Genomic DNA, 15,963 nt, shown 5'->3' with positions numbered 1-15,963 from the left:
CAACTCACAACTTCATTTCGACTACTTGGACCACTTGGCAACCGAGGTCCCCAAATGTTTGTGACAACATATGTTAAACAGTATAGAAGTCTTTACGAGAATATTTGTTCTCCCAAAGAAATAATTTTTAGTGTATATACTTTAAGTCGAATGTTCATGAACTTTCTGGTTGCACATAATACTCGACATCAGTTACGAGTACATGATGAATTACACAGTCACATGCATCCTTTAATCATGCAGAAATGCAAATCTTCAGCTTACATGTATGCAATGTATCAGACTTCCTGGTCCATAAGTAGTTATAACATGCACATGTTGAGTTCGAAATACAGTCTACACGATATGCCAAACATGTTCAATGGTTCCATGACTTTATTTTCTAATTTCTTTGTGTGGAAAATATTCATTTAATATTCCGGAAATTCTAAATAGATAAGCGTTCCAACATCATAAAATAAATTTACCATGTACTATCTAGTCAGAATTATCACATTTTTTTTATATGAGTACCGTCGTGCGGTAAAGGGTAGGGGTTGAGTAAAAACAAATGATAAAGCTATAGAAACATGTAAAATAGATTTACTGTGACCCGTTTGATTGAAAAAAAAAATCAATACTGTTTGAAAGAAGGAAATCACAGAAAAGATCAAATGCATCATTTTTCTTCATTTAAAAATAATATTAGTTGATCTACATGATTCTTGTCTTAATCATGTTAATCTAATACGGTGTAACGCGATCATTGCAAAAACAAACAACAAAACAAAAACAAAACAATAACAAAAACAAAAACAACACTACAAATATATGTCGATTCAAAGAATTCTGGTCTTAATCTAATAAAGGGACACACGACCATTGCAAAACAAGCAAACTGCAAATAAGAGCCAATCCAAGGAATTCTTGTTTTAAGCTCATGAAGGGTGTATAGCGCGATCATTGCGTAAAAAAACCACTTCAAATCTGAGTCGATTGGAGTAATTCTTGTGTTAATCTAATACAAGGGGAACACAATTATTGCAGAAAGGACACTGCAAATTAGTAGATCAACGGAACCTGAGTTAATACAATAAAGGGGAACGCAATCTTTTTAGAAAGGACATGGCAAATATGAGCAGATAAAATGAGTTAATCGTTAACAGTAAAAGAGGGACGCATTCATCGAAGAAAGTTTTAAGACAGTTGCAAACACGAGTAGATCATGTGGATTGCTTCGTTATTAAAAAAAGGGGGGGGAATATGATTTTCCCAGAAATTACACTGACATATAGGTAGATCCAAAGGATTTCCTTCGTTATCACCATTAAGAGTGACCGTGGTTATCGTAGAAAAGACCAATCAAATATTTGTAGATCCAAGCACAGTCCTTTGTTTATCTTATATATGTGTTGCTTTTGCTTGACTTCACATGCATGCGTATTAACCAGCTCTGTTTCGAAGTGGACCTTCCAGTGTTGGTATGAATTAGCATTGCCCATTATCTTTGATTTTTTATACAAGTATATAACGAGACATGACCGTACAAAAAAACGTGTACCCCAGAGACGCAGTGTACGTTAAAGGTGTCAGTATTGTCAGTCTTATCTTGGTTACAAAATATTCTAGCGCATTTCATCATTACTATCATCAAACTCTTTATTTATATAATGAAGTATAATATTTACACATCTAATCACAGTTCAACATTTACGTACATTAAAATAATCTAGACTCTTACCATTGTCATTATCTAACCTGAACATCTCATACATGATATTAAAGGGGTAAGATATGTTTTCTTTATATTCTTATGTAATCATAAACAAAAACTGATTTGTTCTTTGCATTTTTTTAATATTCGTACGATGTCGATATTCAAAAAAAAAAAACGAAGCAGATATATGCGACTAAGGCGCCAACTGTATAAATGTTAGAGGAAAAGGGGAGGGGACAGGTGATCAAAATTAATAACTGAAACAATTAAAAATGTTTCTGCATATATGCATTATGTTAAGAAATCAAATGAAGTAAATTTATATTTTTTCGTATGAAACGCATATCAACAGAAAATGCAAAAATATTTGTGATTTCATAATTTTTTACCACACATGTCATACGTTTACAGTGTTTTGTGAGTGTAACATGAATACAGATATTCTAGCACAATCGAAAAATGTGTGTTTTATTTAAAATGTAAAAAGATTTTAAATCCAATTATTTAAATCAACTTACAAGACCGTGATTTTAATCGGTTTTTAATTTAGCCACTTACCAAATTTAGTTTAAAGCTCAATACGATAATTAATTTCAATTACCATGTAAATCGGAAGAAATTAACACTTTTTAGCTAAACATGATATTTTCGTTAAGTACATTGATATTGACTTCTCGCAAGTCTTTTGACATTACTTGACTTAGACTAACGGAAGGGGTACTTATGCTTGTAAAAAATGAACATATTAATAAATAAGTTTTTCTTTCCTGTATTTACCTGAGTTTACCTTCAAATAAATGCGCGCAAATGTAATCAAAAGCTGCGCGCAAACGTAATGATCTTTGCACAAAATGTAATGGTAATGCGCGCAAACGTAATGCACCGGTAAGAACAGTCTTAACTAAAACCAGTATATCTCTCATCGTAAAGTTACTCGCTGATGTGTGTCCTTCACATATGATTGTCTGTCAACTAAATTTCTATATCTAAACAAGTTTAATTCTCACTTTCAGATAATTGTTGTTTTCTACAGGAAATCAGAAATTTACAGTAAACAATATGATTTCATATATTAAACATTTTAAAAGTATTTTCTTAAGATGAAACGTTTATTTCTATAACTATCGGTGCTCAAAACTCCTAAAATAGGGCAACCTTTGCATCGATAAATATTACAGAATCATCAAGGAAATTAGAACATATCTAAAAGATGATGCATGGAATTAATTCAAAAACTGTTTTGAATTAAGTTAAGAAAGTTATTTCACAATTTTTTTTTGGAGAATTACAACCTTTTTTAGATTTATAAAAATTTCAGTTTTGAGTTATGTGTAGGCATTCTAGTTGAGTTATATGTTCAGAAATCAGAATCATATTGTTAATATATTGAATGTTGAATACTTATGATTTTTAACAATTGCATAAAACGAACACCCATATGTAAAAACGTAAACATTATGTGGATTCTTACATAAATAATCCTTCTATTTCTATATTTTTTTAAGCTTTCATCTCGATAAAAAGCAACTACAGTTATGTCAGCCGTAGAGCTAAGTTTCTTTCTAGAAGAAACATTAGTTAAATGTGGGGGCTTCGGAGTTTTCCAGCTTTTAGTAGTGGGCAGTCTTTGTCTTGGAGAAATATCTACTGCCTGGAGCATTCTGATGATGACCTTTGGAGGAGCAATACCAAACTGGTCATGTGAATGGGGGAACCAAACTTCAAACATTGTGCATATAAACGGTACACAAGAGCAAACATGTAGACCACCTAGTAATTATAGCGATTTAAGCTGTCTACGTAAAGTTTTTGATCCGTCACTTAACACTATTGTAAGCGAGGTACGTATTTTTAAACATATTTTAAATGTTCAAAAGCTGAAATACATGGCACTTGATGGAGCACGCCTCCGGGTGCTGGAGTTTCTCGCTGCATTGAATACCTATTGGTGGCCTTCGGCTGTTGTCTGCTCTTTTTGGTCGGGTTGTTGTATCTTTGACACATTTCCCATTTTCATTCTCAAATTCATTAAAAGAATTCGTTATCATGATACAACGAGTAAGCACTATTATGTCTTATATGTGGTTAGAAACAATCTATCGGATCAAATAAAATTCATGAAATAAAATTACTAAAATAAAAACAATAAAAACAAACAAACAAAAACACAATTAATGGACCATCTTGACTCTTGCTAGTTTTCCTCCTTCGTTACACAATTGAAAATTGTATATGTTGTTTATTAAAACTATATTTTCTCCCTATAAGATGAGTCATCCAATCAAGATTGTTTTAATCAATTGAAAGATATTTGTAATTCAAACAAAGTAAAAAAAAAAACAACATGTAATAAGGTTGTTGGTTTTCTCGTTGGAATTGTTTTACATTGTCATTTCGGGACCTTATATAGCTGACTATGCGGTATGGGCTTTGTTCATTGTTGAAGCCCGTACGTTGACCTATAGTTGTTAATTTCTGTGTCATTTATTTGGTCTCTTGTAAAGAGTTGTCTCATTGGCAATCATACCACATCTTCATTTTTATATGTAGATAATTTCCTGTAATTGAAAAGTTCTTACAATGAAAAGCATTTTTTCATCAAACTGTGCTTATGTGTATATGTAATACTGGAAATAAAAGCCAATACTAAATTGTACTCCAACCCTAACTTACTTTTTGCCAAATATGAGCTCTGATAATACACACATATGCTGATAAAGGATTTTTATTTTAAAGTTGATTGAACCCATCACAGACCCTGATCACTATCAATAACATTATGTTACTCTGTTTCAGTTTAGTCTTGTATGTAATCTGGATTATATTACTCAAACTATAACAACGATTCAAATGGGAGGTTTACTTGTCGGTAGTTTGGCAGCAGGACAGTTTGGTGATAGATTTGGCAGAAAACCTACATACTTTTTGTCATTGCTTGTTTTACTAGTTTCAAATCTCATCGCAGCTTTTTCAATTAATTGGCAAATGTTTGCAGTTATGCGATTTTTCATTGGATGTGGCTGTGGTATATATTTAACGGTGCATCTTACATACAAGATAGAATTTGTTTCCGGGAAATATAGACCTATGCTTTTGGCTGTGCCTATATGGTCAATATTTGCTGCCAGTTACGGAGGAGTTTCGTATCTTATCCATGATTGGTTTTATTTACACATAGCTACAGCTGCTGTTACATTCCCTCAGTTGTTTACATGGTGGTAACGTATTAATAATAAATTACTACTTTCTTTATTCTTTTTAAATATTTTGACCATTTTTTCTCTATTATTTATCATTTTTGTGCATGGTTGTCTATTTATTACATTATAACACCCTGTTTACATGTATCCCTTTTCTTTTTAATTGTTTTGCCCTTTATTCTTCGCCTTTTCTACACTATTCTGTAAACCACATCTAGACTCTCATTTTATATATAAACCAGAAGTTAGGAAGATGTATCCGTTTGTTTTATCAACTTGGTTAAAGTGTTGGTCATGTAAAAAGTAAAATCACAAAATACTCATCTTCGCTAGCCAAGGGTTACGATCCACTCCCGTTCTCTTCACCCTTGGCAGATTAAGCCAACATTTGTGAAAACCATGTTGTGCCATCTATCAGAAGATTAAAGTCACGCCCATTCCGAATACATTATTCTTGACCAATGGTAGCACGTGAACTCTTCAGTTTGGAGGTAAAAGCACGGTAGCGTCTAGATTCTACACACTTGATAAAGCCGGAAACGAAAATTTACGTCAACATTCATGCATTTGTGCATGAAACACAGGAACTTCTACCAATTGATTAAAAACATTCAAGTAGTCACTAAATATAGTCGTATGTTTATAGAATGTAAAGACTTGTTGCACAATAAACACGTGGCCACAAACACTTTCTATATTTACACGTGGTCATGTTATAGGCGCTTTTTGATTGGATGCAGCGAGTTTCGACTGCAACCAATAAAAATCCTTACCTTGTGTTTTCGAAATTTTATCTAAATCCGCCAAGGGTGAAGAGAACGGGAGTGGATCGTAACCCTTGTCTAGCGAAGATGAAAAATACTGAACTCCGAGGAAAATCCAAAACGGAAAGTCCCATAGTTTGTATTGTAATTTTATGACAATTCTTGAGTTTGATAACGTTTAATTATATCGAGCGTCCCATTGCTTAAACCACTTTGCTCAACTCTTAATATTATTCCATATATCACGGCTTTGTGACGTCAAATACGTTGATCCGTGTTTCCGGTGTTCTCTAACTTTTAATTATGATTTTTTTCTTATTACCAGTAACCTGTTAATACGAGAATATGAAACCAACATAAGGATATTGTTATGTATACACAGTTTAAGTAGTAATGGTGGTGTTTTTTAGGTTGATACCAGAGAGTTTCCGATGGTTAGTCGCTAATGATCAAGTTGTGAAGGCAGAAGAGGTTATCAGAAAGATCGCAAAATTTAACGGAAATCCATTTCCTGATACGTCCAGACTTAAGATGATTGTGAAATCTTTGCCTCAAGACAATAACAATTACACTTATTTTGATGTATTGAAGAATCCAGATTTACTAAAGAAGAGTATTCTTCTGGCTGTAGGATGGTAGGCAAATTGATAACAAGACAAATAGGCTCATCAAAGATACTAGTCTAGATTGAAATTTTGTATTAACGACAGACGCGCGTTTCGTCTACAAAAGACTCATCAGTGACGCTCGAATAAAAATGTTCAAGAGGCTAAATACAAAACGTCATTTCTCAAATAGAGAAGTCATATACGATAAAATAATTTATAAAACATCTTCTCTCTTTCCATAAATGCATTTACAAAATGGCGTTAATGAAAACAAGACAGCAAGCACCCTTACAACAATCAACAAAATAAAAAGATGTCTAGAAATGACATTTTAACAGAAATGATCACAAATATGCAGAAATGACCATGCGTTTTTTTTTAAAGATTTCCACGAGCCTGTATTATTCATTGACGTCACAAATAAAAATTGACGAAAATCACTTTGACAGACAGACATTGTCTACGTTATAAATATGAATATCATAATTGCTATAAAAAATAAACGTAAATCAAATTAAAATATGTTTTGATTATTTGAAATATTGTAAAAAGTTAAAAATGAAACACATCGTAACAATAAAAGACTTAATATAAATTGCTTTAAAAATTCACTAATCTTTTTAAGGATTTCATGTGGTTATACATACTATGCCATATCGTTCGGTGTCCAGCAGCTATCCGGCAGTTTGTACCTGAATATGTTTTTACTCAGTATCGTAGAAGTACCGTCCTTATTATTAGCTTGGTTTTTCAATCATTGGTAAGTGTAAGTTTGCTAATGAGAATATTTTAATAACAAAACCACACCTCCAATCTATAATACTTTTCATCATTTACTTATAGAAATAATGGTATAATTGTACCTAAAAACTTATTTGTACATAATATATTTATTCATTAAATTTGAAGAATTGCCTTGGTCGTGTGATATGACTTTTGTTATCAACTGCTTCCGGTTTATATCAACTGCTTCCGTTTCATATCAACTGCTTCCGGTTATTATCGCATGATTTGCTGTAACGTCATCGGATGACATGTCGACGTCATTCGGCAAATTGCGGAAAATATAATTCCCTGGTACGTTTCTTTGTGTAAAACATAACAAAGTTGGATACAAAAAAAAGTATTAGGAATCAGGAGAATATATTATTAAAAAAAAAATGCAAAACTAAACATAAAAACAAAAGCAATTTTTCAAAGTTCTAAGAGTTTTTGTCTGTATGTCTTCTGTTGAAGTATATGATAAAAAGAACATATTAACATGTCATTTTTCATATCAGACCCTTTATCAGCCCATGGTCAAAATCATCCCTCGAGCCTGTCGGCTCTCGGACTGACATCATGACCTAGGGCTGATAAGGGGTCTGATATGAAAAATGCGATGTTATAATCTATATATATCTGATTTTATTTCAGTATGTAAATTTTTAACAAATATTGATGAAAATAATTTTCATAGTTCGTCTTTGATTCTCAAACCGAGTATTTGTTGTGCACTGGTCCTTCTATGGTTCTTTAGCACTCTTATTAAAGAGAGCATTGATTTCGTTTGAAAAGAAAAATGAAGATGTTGCAGGATAAAGTGTATTCTTCACAGGTTCTTTATATAAAAAGGGTGATTTTACCTTTGCTACTACATCACAGTCACCAATCAATCATAAAGATAACCATTCACATCTAAAACACAGGACGGTAACAACAAATCACAACAAATGTTTATTGATTATAGAATGAAAAGCCTTTACAATAAGTAAATGTGTGAAATGGAAAATGTAGTCCACTTTTAATCTGATTTTTAGTCTTGCACTAGACTTCGAGCAGAATTTTTTTAACACCATATATTTGCAATTAATGTTTGATATTAAAATGTATATCAAAATAAAATGTTTTTTGTAATTCATCTACTTTTAGTATTGGACGTAAGTGGACAACTTTCATGTTCTTTTTATTTGTTGCTGCTACTGGTACCACCGTAGGTATCGTACAAATTATTGGTAAGCGTAAAACATGCTGTTGTCTGGTTGGAAAAAAATGAAATCTCAGTAAAACGTATGTCAAAACATTGTTTTCTACATATATTTTACTAAGAATGCATAATTTCTGACTCGAACTTTCTTTAGTTAGCCTGGATGATATCACTTTAAAGAAACTGCTGTTTTTTAGTAGAGAAACTTTTTATTTCCCACACTTACCATGTAATGACCATTTACTTATACATGTAATAACATATACATGTGCACCTCTATTTAGATATATTATGTACTGAAAATAAAGACAAAAGTTTGTTTATTAAAAATGCTTGTTTTTAATCATTTAAAAAAAATATGAGGTCTATTTTGATTTGAGTTCTCAATGCTCTACAACTTCATACTTAATTTGTGCTTTTTAACTTTTAGAGCATCACTACTGAGTCTTTTGCAGACAAAACGCGCGTCTGGCGTAAGACAAAGTTTAATCTGTTTATCTATAATGTCTTTATTTATACTTTTAGCTACACAATATAAGTTTGGTTTAATAAATGGTTTTGCGTTGGCGTCCAAGCTAGGCGTTGGAGCAGGATGGGCATGTCTTATGCTCCTTACTACAGAATCATATCCAACAGTTGTCAGGTATTTTTTTTTTTTTACTAAAAGATAAAGTTAAGGTGGCACGGTAGTATTGTATTCCGGAATTTAGGTTGGGTTTTTTTTTTTTTTTTTTTTGTACCCGACTTAAGTCAATGTATCTAAACAGTGGGATTGGACGAAATATACCGTATCAGCTGAGCATGTTTTCCCAAATTGAGGGATGGATCAGTTGTAGACAAATATGAAATAAATTTACATACAGGTGAAAATGATTTTTGAGATTTATTTTTAACTTTGTATTCACTGCATGATAAAAGACACAAAACACTAGTGTCCTTAAGCCTCGGTCACACCTTACCGGATAGCACGAACGGACTCCTAACGGGATGAAAATAAAAGTTGTCCGTTTACAAAATTGTTATCCGTTCCGAGTCCGTTGATGTACTGACCGAATAAAACGGACGTGTAACGGATGCATAACGGACACACACCGGATATGCAACGTACGAGAAACGGACACGTACCGGACAGAACGGATGTCGAACGTACATCCAACGGACGAGTACCGCATAAAACGGACACCTAACGAAAGCGTACCGGATAAAACGGATAAACGGAAAAATCAAAGGCGACAATAATAATACATGTAAATCGCATATATATTCAAAATGTTTCTGTGTAACTGGTTTTGTTTTATTCTTCAAAATTCCACCAAAGGGCAGTGTCTGGCCTGAATAAGAACTGCTTGATTGTGAAGACGTGCCTATACTCTAAGATCGATTATGAATAATAAGAATTCATGAACCTTAAGAAATCTGACGTACCAATAATTGGCATTTCTGACGCGAAATTTTCAATTGGCATTTATCCGTTATACGTCCGGTAGGTCCGTTTCTCATCCGTTTAACATCCGTTTTATCGGTTAAACGTCCGGTAGAAGTCCGTTGGTGAATTTATCTTCCAGACCTCCAACGGATGTATAACGGACACGTAACGGATACAAAACGGAAACGAAACGGACGAGTACCGTACAAAACGGACGCCTAACGGACGTTCAACGGACATTTTATCCGTTGGACGTCCGTTCAAAGTTTTGAACATGCTCAACATTTTCCACCGGACAGAACGGACGCCGACGGATAAAACGTACGCTTAACGGAAATGCAACGGATATGGACGGACGTCTAACGGATAAGAACGGACGTCTAACGGACATGAACGGATTGAAAAAAGTTATCCGTTAGGCGTCCGTTCGAGCTATGCGGTAAGGTGTGACCGAGGCTTTAGGTTTCTAAAAATAGCAAAAAGAGTAAACGGTCATGATACACATTCATATTCATTTCTGAATATTATAATGTAAGTAATTCAGTTAACTGTGAATGTAGAAATTTGGGCAGTGTTATAAAGTGGTGAACATTCTAAAAAGGTTATCATTATCCCGATGGACCAGGAAATACTACCGTGCCACCTAAAGGTTACGTTTTATAAACATAAAATATGGTGTGAAACCGGACCTGTTATCCCGGTTTATAAGAAACTTAATTTGTTGCTAGGGGAATACATGTACGAGCCCATTTATACTCCCTGTGAACCAAAAACGCAGATAAGAATGGTAGTCAATATTGTAATCGGGACACTCCATTGTAATAATTGGTATCCTGGCTTCACAAGCTCAAGGAACATGGTGTTATATTCCTTGTCATCTCCTTATACAAAATAGTGACAGGGAAAAGGACCAATATCTGTGTGGAGGTCCCAAATAACACCTTATCTATGTGAAATGGAATGACGCTTTTATTGTATTTCATTCCATAATCCTTGCGCAGGCTATTTGTAAAGTCAATAAATTCAATGATTACATAAGCAGTTTTGCAATAAATTTTCAAATGGCAAAAATAACGTCATTGAATTCGCGTAAAAACTAAAATCTCGAAAGCCATACATTAATTATGACTGCAATTGTCTCTTCTCGTCATCACCATCACAGTCTGTTTTTTTTTTCAGAACTTAGTTGACGCAATGTTAACAAAAAATAGCAACGTTTTAGTGTACGGTAATATGTTTGTTAATGTCATTAGATGCATGACAATTTGACGCAGCGATATCTGCTTTGGATTACTGTAAATCAAATATTTACAACTGGCATCTATAGGAACAAAATATGCCTTCTCATGCATCATGTGAATGAAAATGTGCTGTATTTTTGCAGTTTAATATGACGACTGTTTTCTGAAAATTTACTTGTTTGATAAAAAAAAAGCAAGTAATGCCCGGTTATATATATAATTATAAACATAAAAGCAAGTTTTGTTATTTTCGAGACCAACGTTAGCCTTCGGATTCACCTCCAGCAATATTTGTTTTATCAAGGACACCAGACAATTACCCTCATGACACTTCAATCCCTACGTTACATATTATGAATATCATACCTTGGTTTCCACGTTACACGAATAACTATAAAATGAAATTGTTTCGCATTTTTGAGGTCACATGTACTGAACATTGGACTTGTTTCGTACGTTACATAAGTTGACATGTTATAATAATAAATTGACCCGAAATAACAACATACTACAGGGCTGTCATTCAGTTTATCAAGAAAAATGATCGTAAAAGAATAAGTAACGGTGGTCAAGCATTGCGATCGCACAAGATTTGCTACCAGATCGTGAATGCAATTAAATACAATTCAACTTCAGAATTAATGAAAATATTTCATTGAGAATTTTTCTTTTTAAAATGGATTTTATCTGAAATTTCATATTATACCTAATTACCATCTTCCATTGAAATAAAAAATAAAGTTCCCGAAATTTGTAAGTTTATAAAAGAAAAAGAATGTGTATTTACCAAATTCCCCAGTTATTTGTATAAAAAAAATCAAAAATTTAAGGTTATACTTTTATTGATACGAAAACAGAGCCGCATTAATTGCTGAAAGAATAAATCTAATGATAATCGTGTTTATTAATATATCGACAGAAACATAGGATATGGTATACAGAATACAGTGGCACGTATTGGTGCAATGGTTGCTCCTCAAATAGTCTATGTGGTAGGTATACACATACCAAGGTTATCACAATACCAGAGGTCGAATATAAACACAAGAAGAATTCGAATATTTTTTTAATATCAGAAAAGCAAGTAAACAGAGCCTCCGGGTGCGGGAATTTCTCGCTACATTGAAGACCTGTTGGTGGCCTTCTGCTGATATTTTTTCTAAGGTCGGGTTGTTGTCTCTTTGACACATTCCTCAGTTCCATTCTCAATTTTATAGATGCTACTGCTGATGGATTTTCGTTTGGTATATTGACAGGTTGTAATACAAACAATCACGACAAGAACAGGTCGTTATCTAGTCAAAGAGTAATTTCAATTAATTTACCACATAAAATTGCAAGACAGCTAATTGTTTTTTAACCGTAAAGTGTAATCTAGAAAACCAAATGGAGTATTATTATTACGTTAAACTTTATATTTAATTTTTTAAATTTGTTCATGAATAGGACAGGATGCTAGAGAGAAACACCTGTTAAGCTGGTTTTTTTCTCTCTCTCTCACTGATTCAATACGATAATAGTGAACTATTAAAGATACTTCCCCAATCCACAAAACAAGTGCAAGGCGAAATAAAAACAAAAGACAACAAAATGCACACAGAAAAAAAAAATGTGCACAAAAAACCAAAACAGAAACAAACAAATAACGCTTACGCACACAATTCAAACCAAAAGTCCAAAAAAGACAAAAATGAAAAATAAACGCTGGGCGGTTAGTCACTGATATTTTCATACATCTTGACCAGAATATCTTTCAGTAAATACGTCAATGTGTTACCATGTTACATAAATACAGATACATGTATATTATTTTTTCCACCAGAGTCAAAGTACAACTGGAGTGATGTATTTCCTATGTGGCGGTTTGATGCTTTTGTCTGCAGTTTGTGTTGCACGTGTTCCCGACACAAAAGAGAGAGTTTTGAGTGATACTATGGAAACGAATAAACAAAAGCATGCTGTTAATGGGAAGGATAATGAAGCATTTCAGAAAACATCTTATTTGTAACATAAGTGGAACCACAAGATGTCAAGACAACAGTTTGAAGACTTTTGATGTTATATTCAAGAATATTATGATGATCCTCAAATAAATACTTACATATCAACTACGTTAATATAAAATATATATATATATGTTATATGTCAACGAATGTAGTTCATTGTTAAAGGCCGCACGGGGAACTATAGTTCTCCTTCTACGCCGTACGGTCTCTGATGAAAAGATGTCTCATTGGCAATTATACCATATCTTTTTTATATGGATTCTCTTAACTTTTCAATTTTATTTACTCTTGATGAAATTTTAAGAGACAAAAAAAGATATATAGAATCTAGTAGAATATTTGCTTTTGGTAGCATGTGTTATTCTTTTTTTAAATTGTTGTAGTACATTAATTAGTCTTAGAAAATTTGCCTGTAAATAAAGGCAACAGTAGTATACCGCTGTTCAAAACTTGTAAATCTATGGACAAAAAACAAAATCGGGGTAACAAACCAAAACTGAGGAAACGCATTAAATATAAGAGGAGAACAACGACACAACATTAAAATGTAACACACACAGAAACGGACTAAGCATTAGACAAAATCCGATGAGAATAACAAATATAACATCAAAACCAAAAACATGAATTTGGGATAGAAAAGAACCGTGACACGTCTAATAGTAATGTGAATTCACACTCAAATATAAGAGAAAACAAACGACACAACGGAAACACAACGTAAAAATGTTACACACACAGAAACGAACTATGATATAACAGTGGCCATTTTGCTGACTTGGTACAGGACATTTTTAAAGAAAAAAATGGTGGGTTGAACCTGGTTTTGTGGCATGCCAAACCTCGCACTTTAATGGCAATGTTAAATATAACATTAAAATGACAACATAATATTACAGGACTACAATACAAATAAATAGTAAAATATTAAAGAACTGGCATCAAGTGTCTTCAAGCTTAATTGTTATTCGTAAAAAAAAAAAGGAGATGAAAATAGTCTAAAAAGTCATTTCAAACACATAAGTCGAAATGATATTGACAACACCATGACAAATAGGATAACGTCAAAAAGACAAGCAACACTCTACAAAATACAACTCAGCATACAATCAGCAATAGCGGTTTCAGTTGATCTAGAGAGCTAGCAGATCCTGATCGATAAGGTAGGGTTCATTCCTCTTACTAGTGGTCTTTTCAATCACCGTTTCAACAATTTTTAGATTAGTTAGTGTGTGTTGTGGGAGAGGGGAGGAAGCGGATGAAACAAATCTTTTGTAGACTGGTAAACTCTTATGTGTAAACGGTGACAAAATAAAACGACTACATAGTTCAATGTGAAAAAATATATATGTGTTTTCTCGTTGTTGAAGGCCGTACGATTGCCCTTTTGTATTCCTTTGTTGATATATTTGTTCTTCGTAAAGTGATTAAGATTATAATAAAATGTTGACTGCTGTACTCCTATTTTGACATTTTTACTTTTTATAATTGTTTCTTTTGTTCACACATTGTTGTCAATTTGGTGGAATTTTATGTATTGCGATTATCATACAAGTTAGAGGTTTAGCTAGCTACAAATCCATGTATCTACCATTTTCTTCATAAGAAAATGTCTGTACCAAGTCAGGAATATGACAGTTGTTAAAACTACTTTCATGAACTAGTAAACCCTAAGGCAAACCAGTGAGATATATGCATGCGCGATTCAAATTCAATCGAAAGCAAGGGACTGATTATTCATTTTTACAACTATATTTATGATATTCGAATACATACAATTTTTAAATGATTTGTTTATTATAAATAATACATGTATAGTCAAGTCATTGTGTACCATTTAATCAGAATTAATCATCATCCTCTGCAGAAATAAATCTTTTATATTTCCAACTGCATATACATGCATTGCATACATACAAAGTATTAAAGTTTGGTTGTAACTAGTCTCTTTCAAAAGTATTGGCAAACATATTTCGCCGAGTGGAGCGAGGCAAAACATTTTTTGAAGGGGTTTGGAGCCCGGTCACTGAAGGCTAAAGAAGCTATAGAACAAATGATGCAAAATCATGTTTTCTAGGTGTTCCAAAGACCCTTTCGTATTCTGAAAATGCAAGTTTTGTTTCAATAACTTTTTAACAATATTTGGGTCTCAAAGCAAAATGTATAAATTCAGTGTAAGACTTAAGTTTCTAGGGACAACATCAAAAGACCAATATGCATGCTAAAGCAAAAATGGAATTCACATAGTAAAGTCTGTGGCTGCTGTTTTTTTTCTTAAACTTATGATCAAGTGCATAACAAAATTACTAGATTACAAAAGGAATGTAACACGAACAGAATACAGAAGTGCAATCAATGAACAAAAAACAAATAAATAAGAAACATTGATCCCGAAAAATCAGGGATATACGTCTGAGGGAAAACAGAACTTGCTTCTTGCAAGGCACTCGCCGTGAACATAATTTGATATGGAAACAAGCGTTTGGTTTTGAAATTTCCTACATGAGGCATTTGCCTCAATGTAGTTACGGTCCTGTTAAAATAAAAGTGAGGTAAGGTTTCCTGAGACAATAAACCTTACGTTAAATGAAACCAATTTTCAGACATTTTAAGTATATTTAAATAATATTAATACTTTTATTAATAAAACAATTGGGAAGTGTCTCACGATTTTTTTTTTTGGAAAAAAAGATGAATTTATGAAGAATCTGGTGCCATCTCATACGTTCCATTAGACCTGCGGAGTTATTTATTTTCAATACCTTGCAAGGCAATAATCTATTTTCAAACTACCACAGAAAAACCATTTTTTTTTGTAATTATCAAGGCCGAGTTATTTATTTTCAAAATCCACCTGCCTCCCACCACCACCACCACCGCAATCAAAATATCAAATGGTCGTCCCATAAGTACATAAATCTCAACAAATGTATCGGAATATGAAGGTTTACCATAAGTATACTGCATGAATATATATATGTTTGTGATTTGCTTATGCATATAAGTTTTTTAAACAGTGTGATCTGTTTTATCATGCGGAAATTATTACTCTAACA

At 33.0% G+C, this 15,963-nt stretch overlaps 1 protein-coding gene across 1 annotated transcript; it reads left to right on the top strand.

Moving 5' to 3' along the window:
* The first annotated feature begins 1,665 nt into the window (after positions 1–1,665).
* Positions 1,666–13,258, top strand: LOC143080525 (solute carrier family 22 member 21-like). The gene is made up of 9 exons (XM_076256400.1): positions 1,666–1,766; positions 3,202–3,537; positions 4,493–4,914; positions 6,071–6,295; positions 6,894–7,028; positions 8,180–8,262; positions 8,760–8,877; positions 11,821–11,893; positions 12,724–13,258. Exons 2-9 carry the CDS (start codon positions 3,232–3,234, stop codon positions 12,907–12,909), a joined length of 1,548 nt encoding a protein of 515 aa, XP_076112515.1. The 5' UTR covers positions 1,666–1,766; positions 3,202–3,231; the 3' UTR covers positions 12,910–13,258.
* Positions 13,259–15,963: the final 2,705 nt, after the last annotated feature.

This window comes from Mytilus galloprovincialis, chromosome 6, assembly GCF_965363235.1.
Source record: "Mytilus galloprovincialis chromosome 6, xbMytGall1.hap1.1, whole genome shotgun sequence".
Taxonomy (NCBI): Eukaryota; Metazoa; Mollusca; class Bivalvia; order Mytilida; family Mytilidae; genus Mytilus; species Mytilus galloprovincialis.
This window is presented reverse-complemented; position numbering and strand designations above follow the sequence as displayed.

What these genes read in the sequence shown, in the direction of transcription:
- LOC143080525 (XM_076256400.1), top strand. Translation starts at nt 3,232, where the DNA reads ATGTCAGCCGTAGAGCTAAGTTTCTTTCTAGAAGAAACATTAGTTAAA. An exon ending in TTAACACTATTGTAAGCGAG is followed by an intron (nt 3,538 to 4,492) that starts GTACGTATTTTT and finishes ACTCTGTTTCAG; the next exon opens with TTTAGTCTTGTATGTAATCT. An exon ending in TCATATCCAACAGTTGTCAG is followed by an intron (nt 8,878 to 11,820) that starts GTATTTTTTTTT and finishes ATATATCGACAG; the next exon opens with AAACATAGGATATGGTATAC.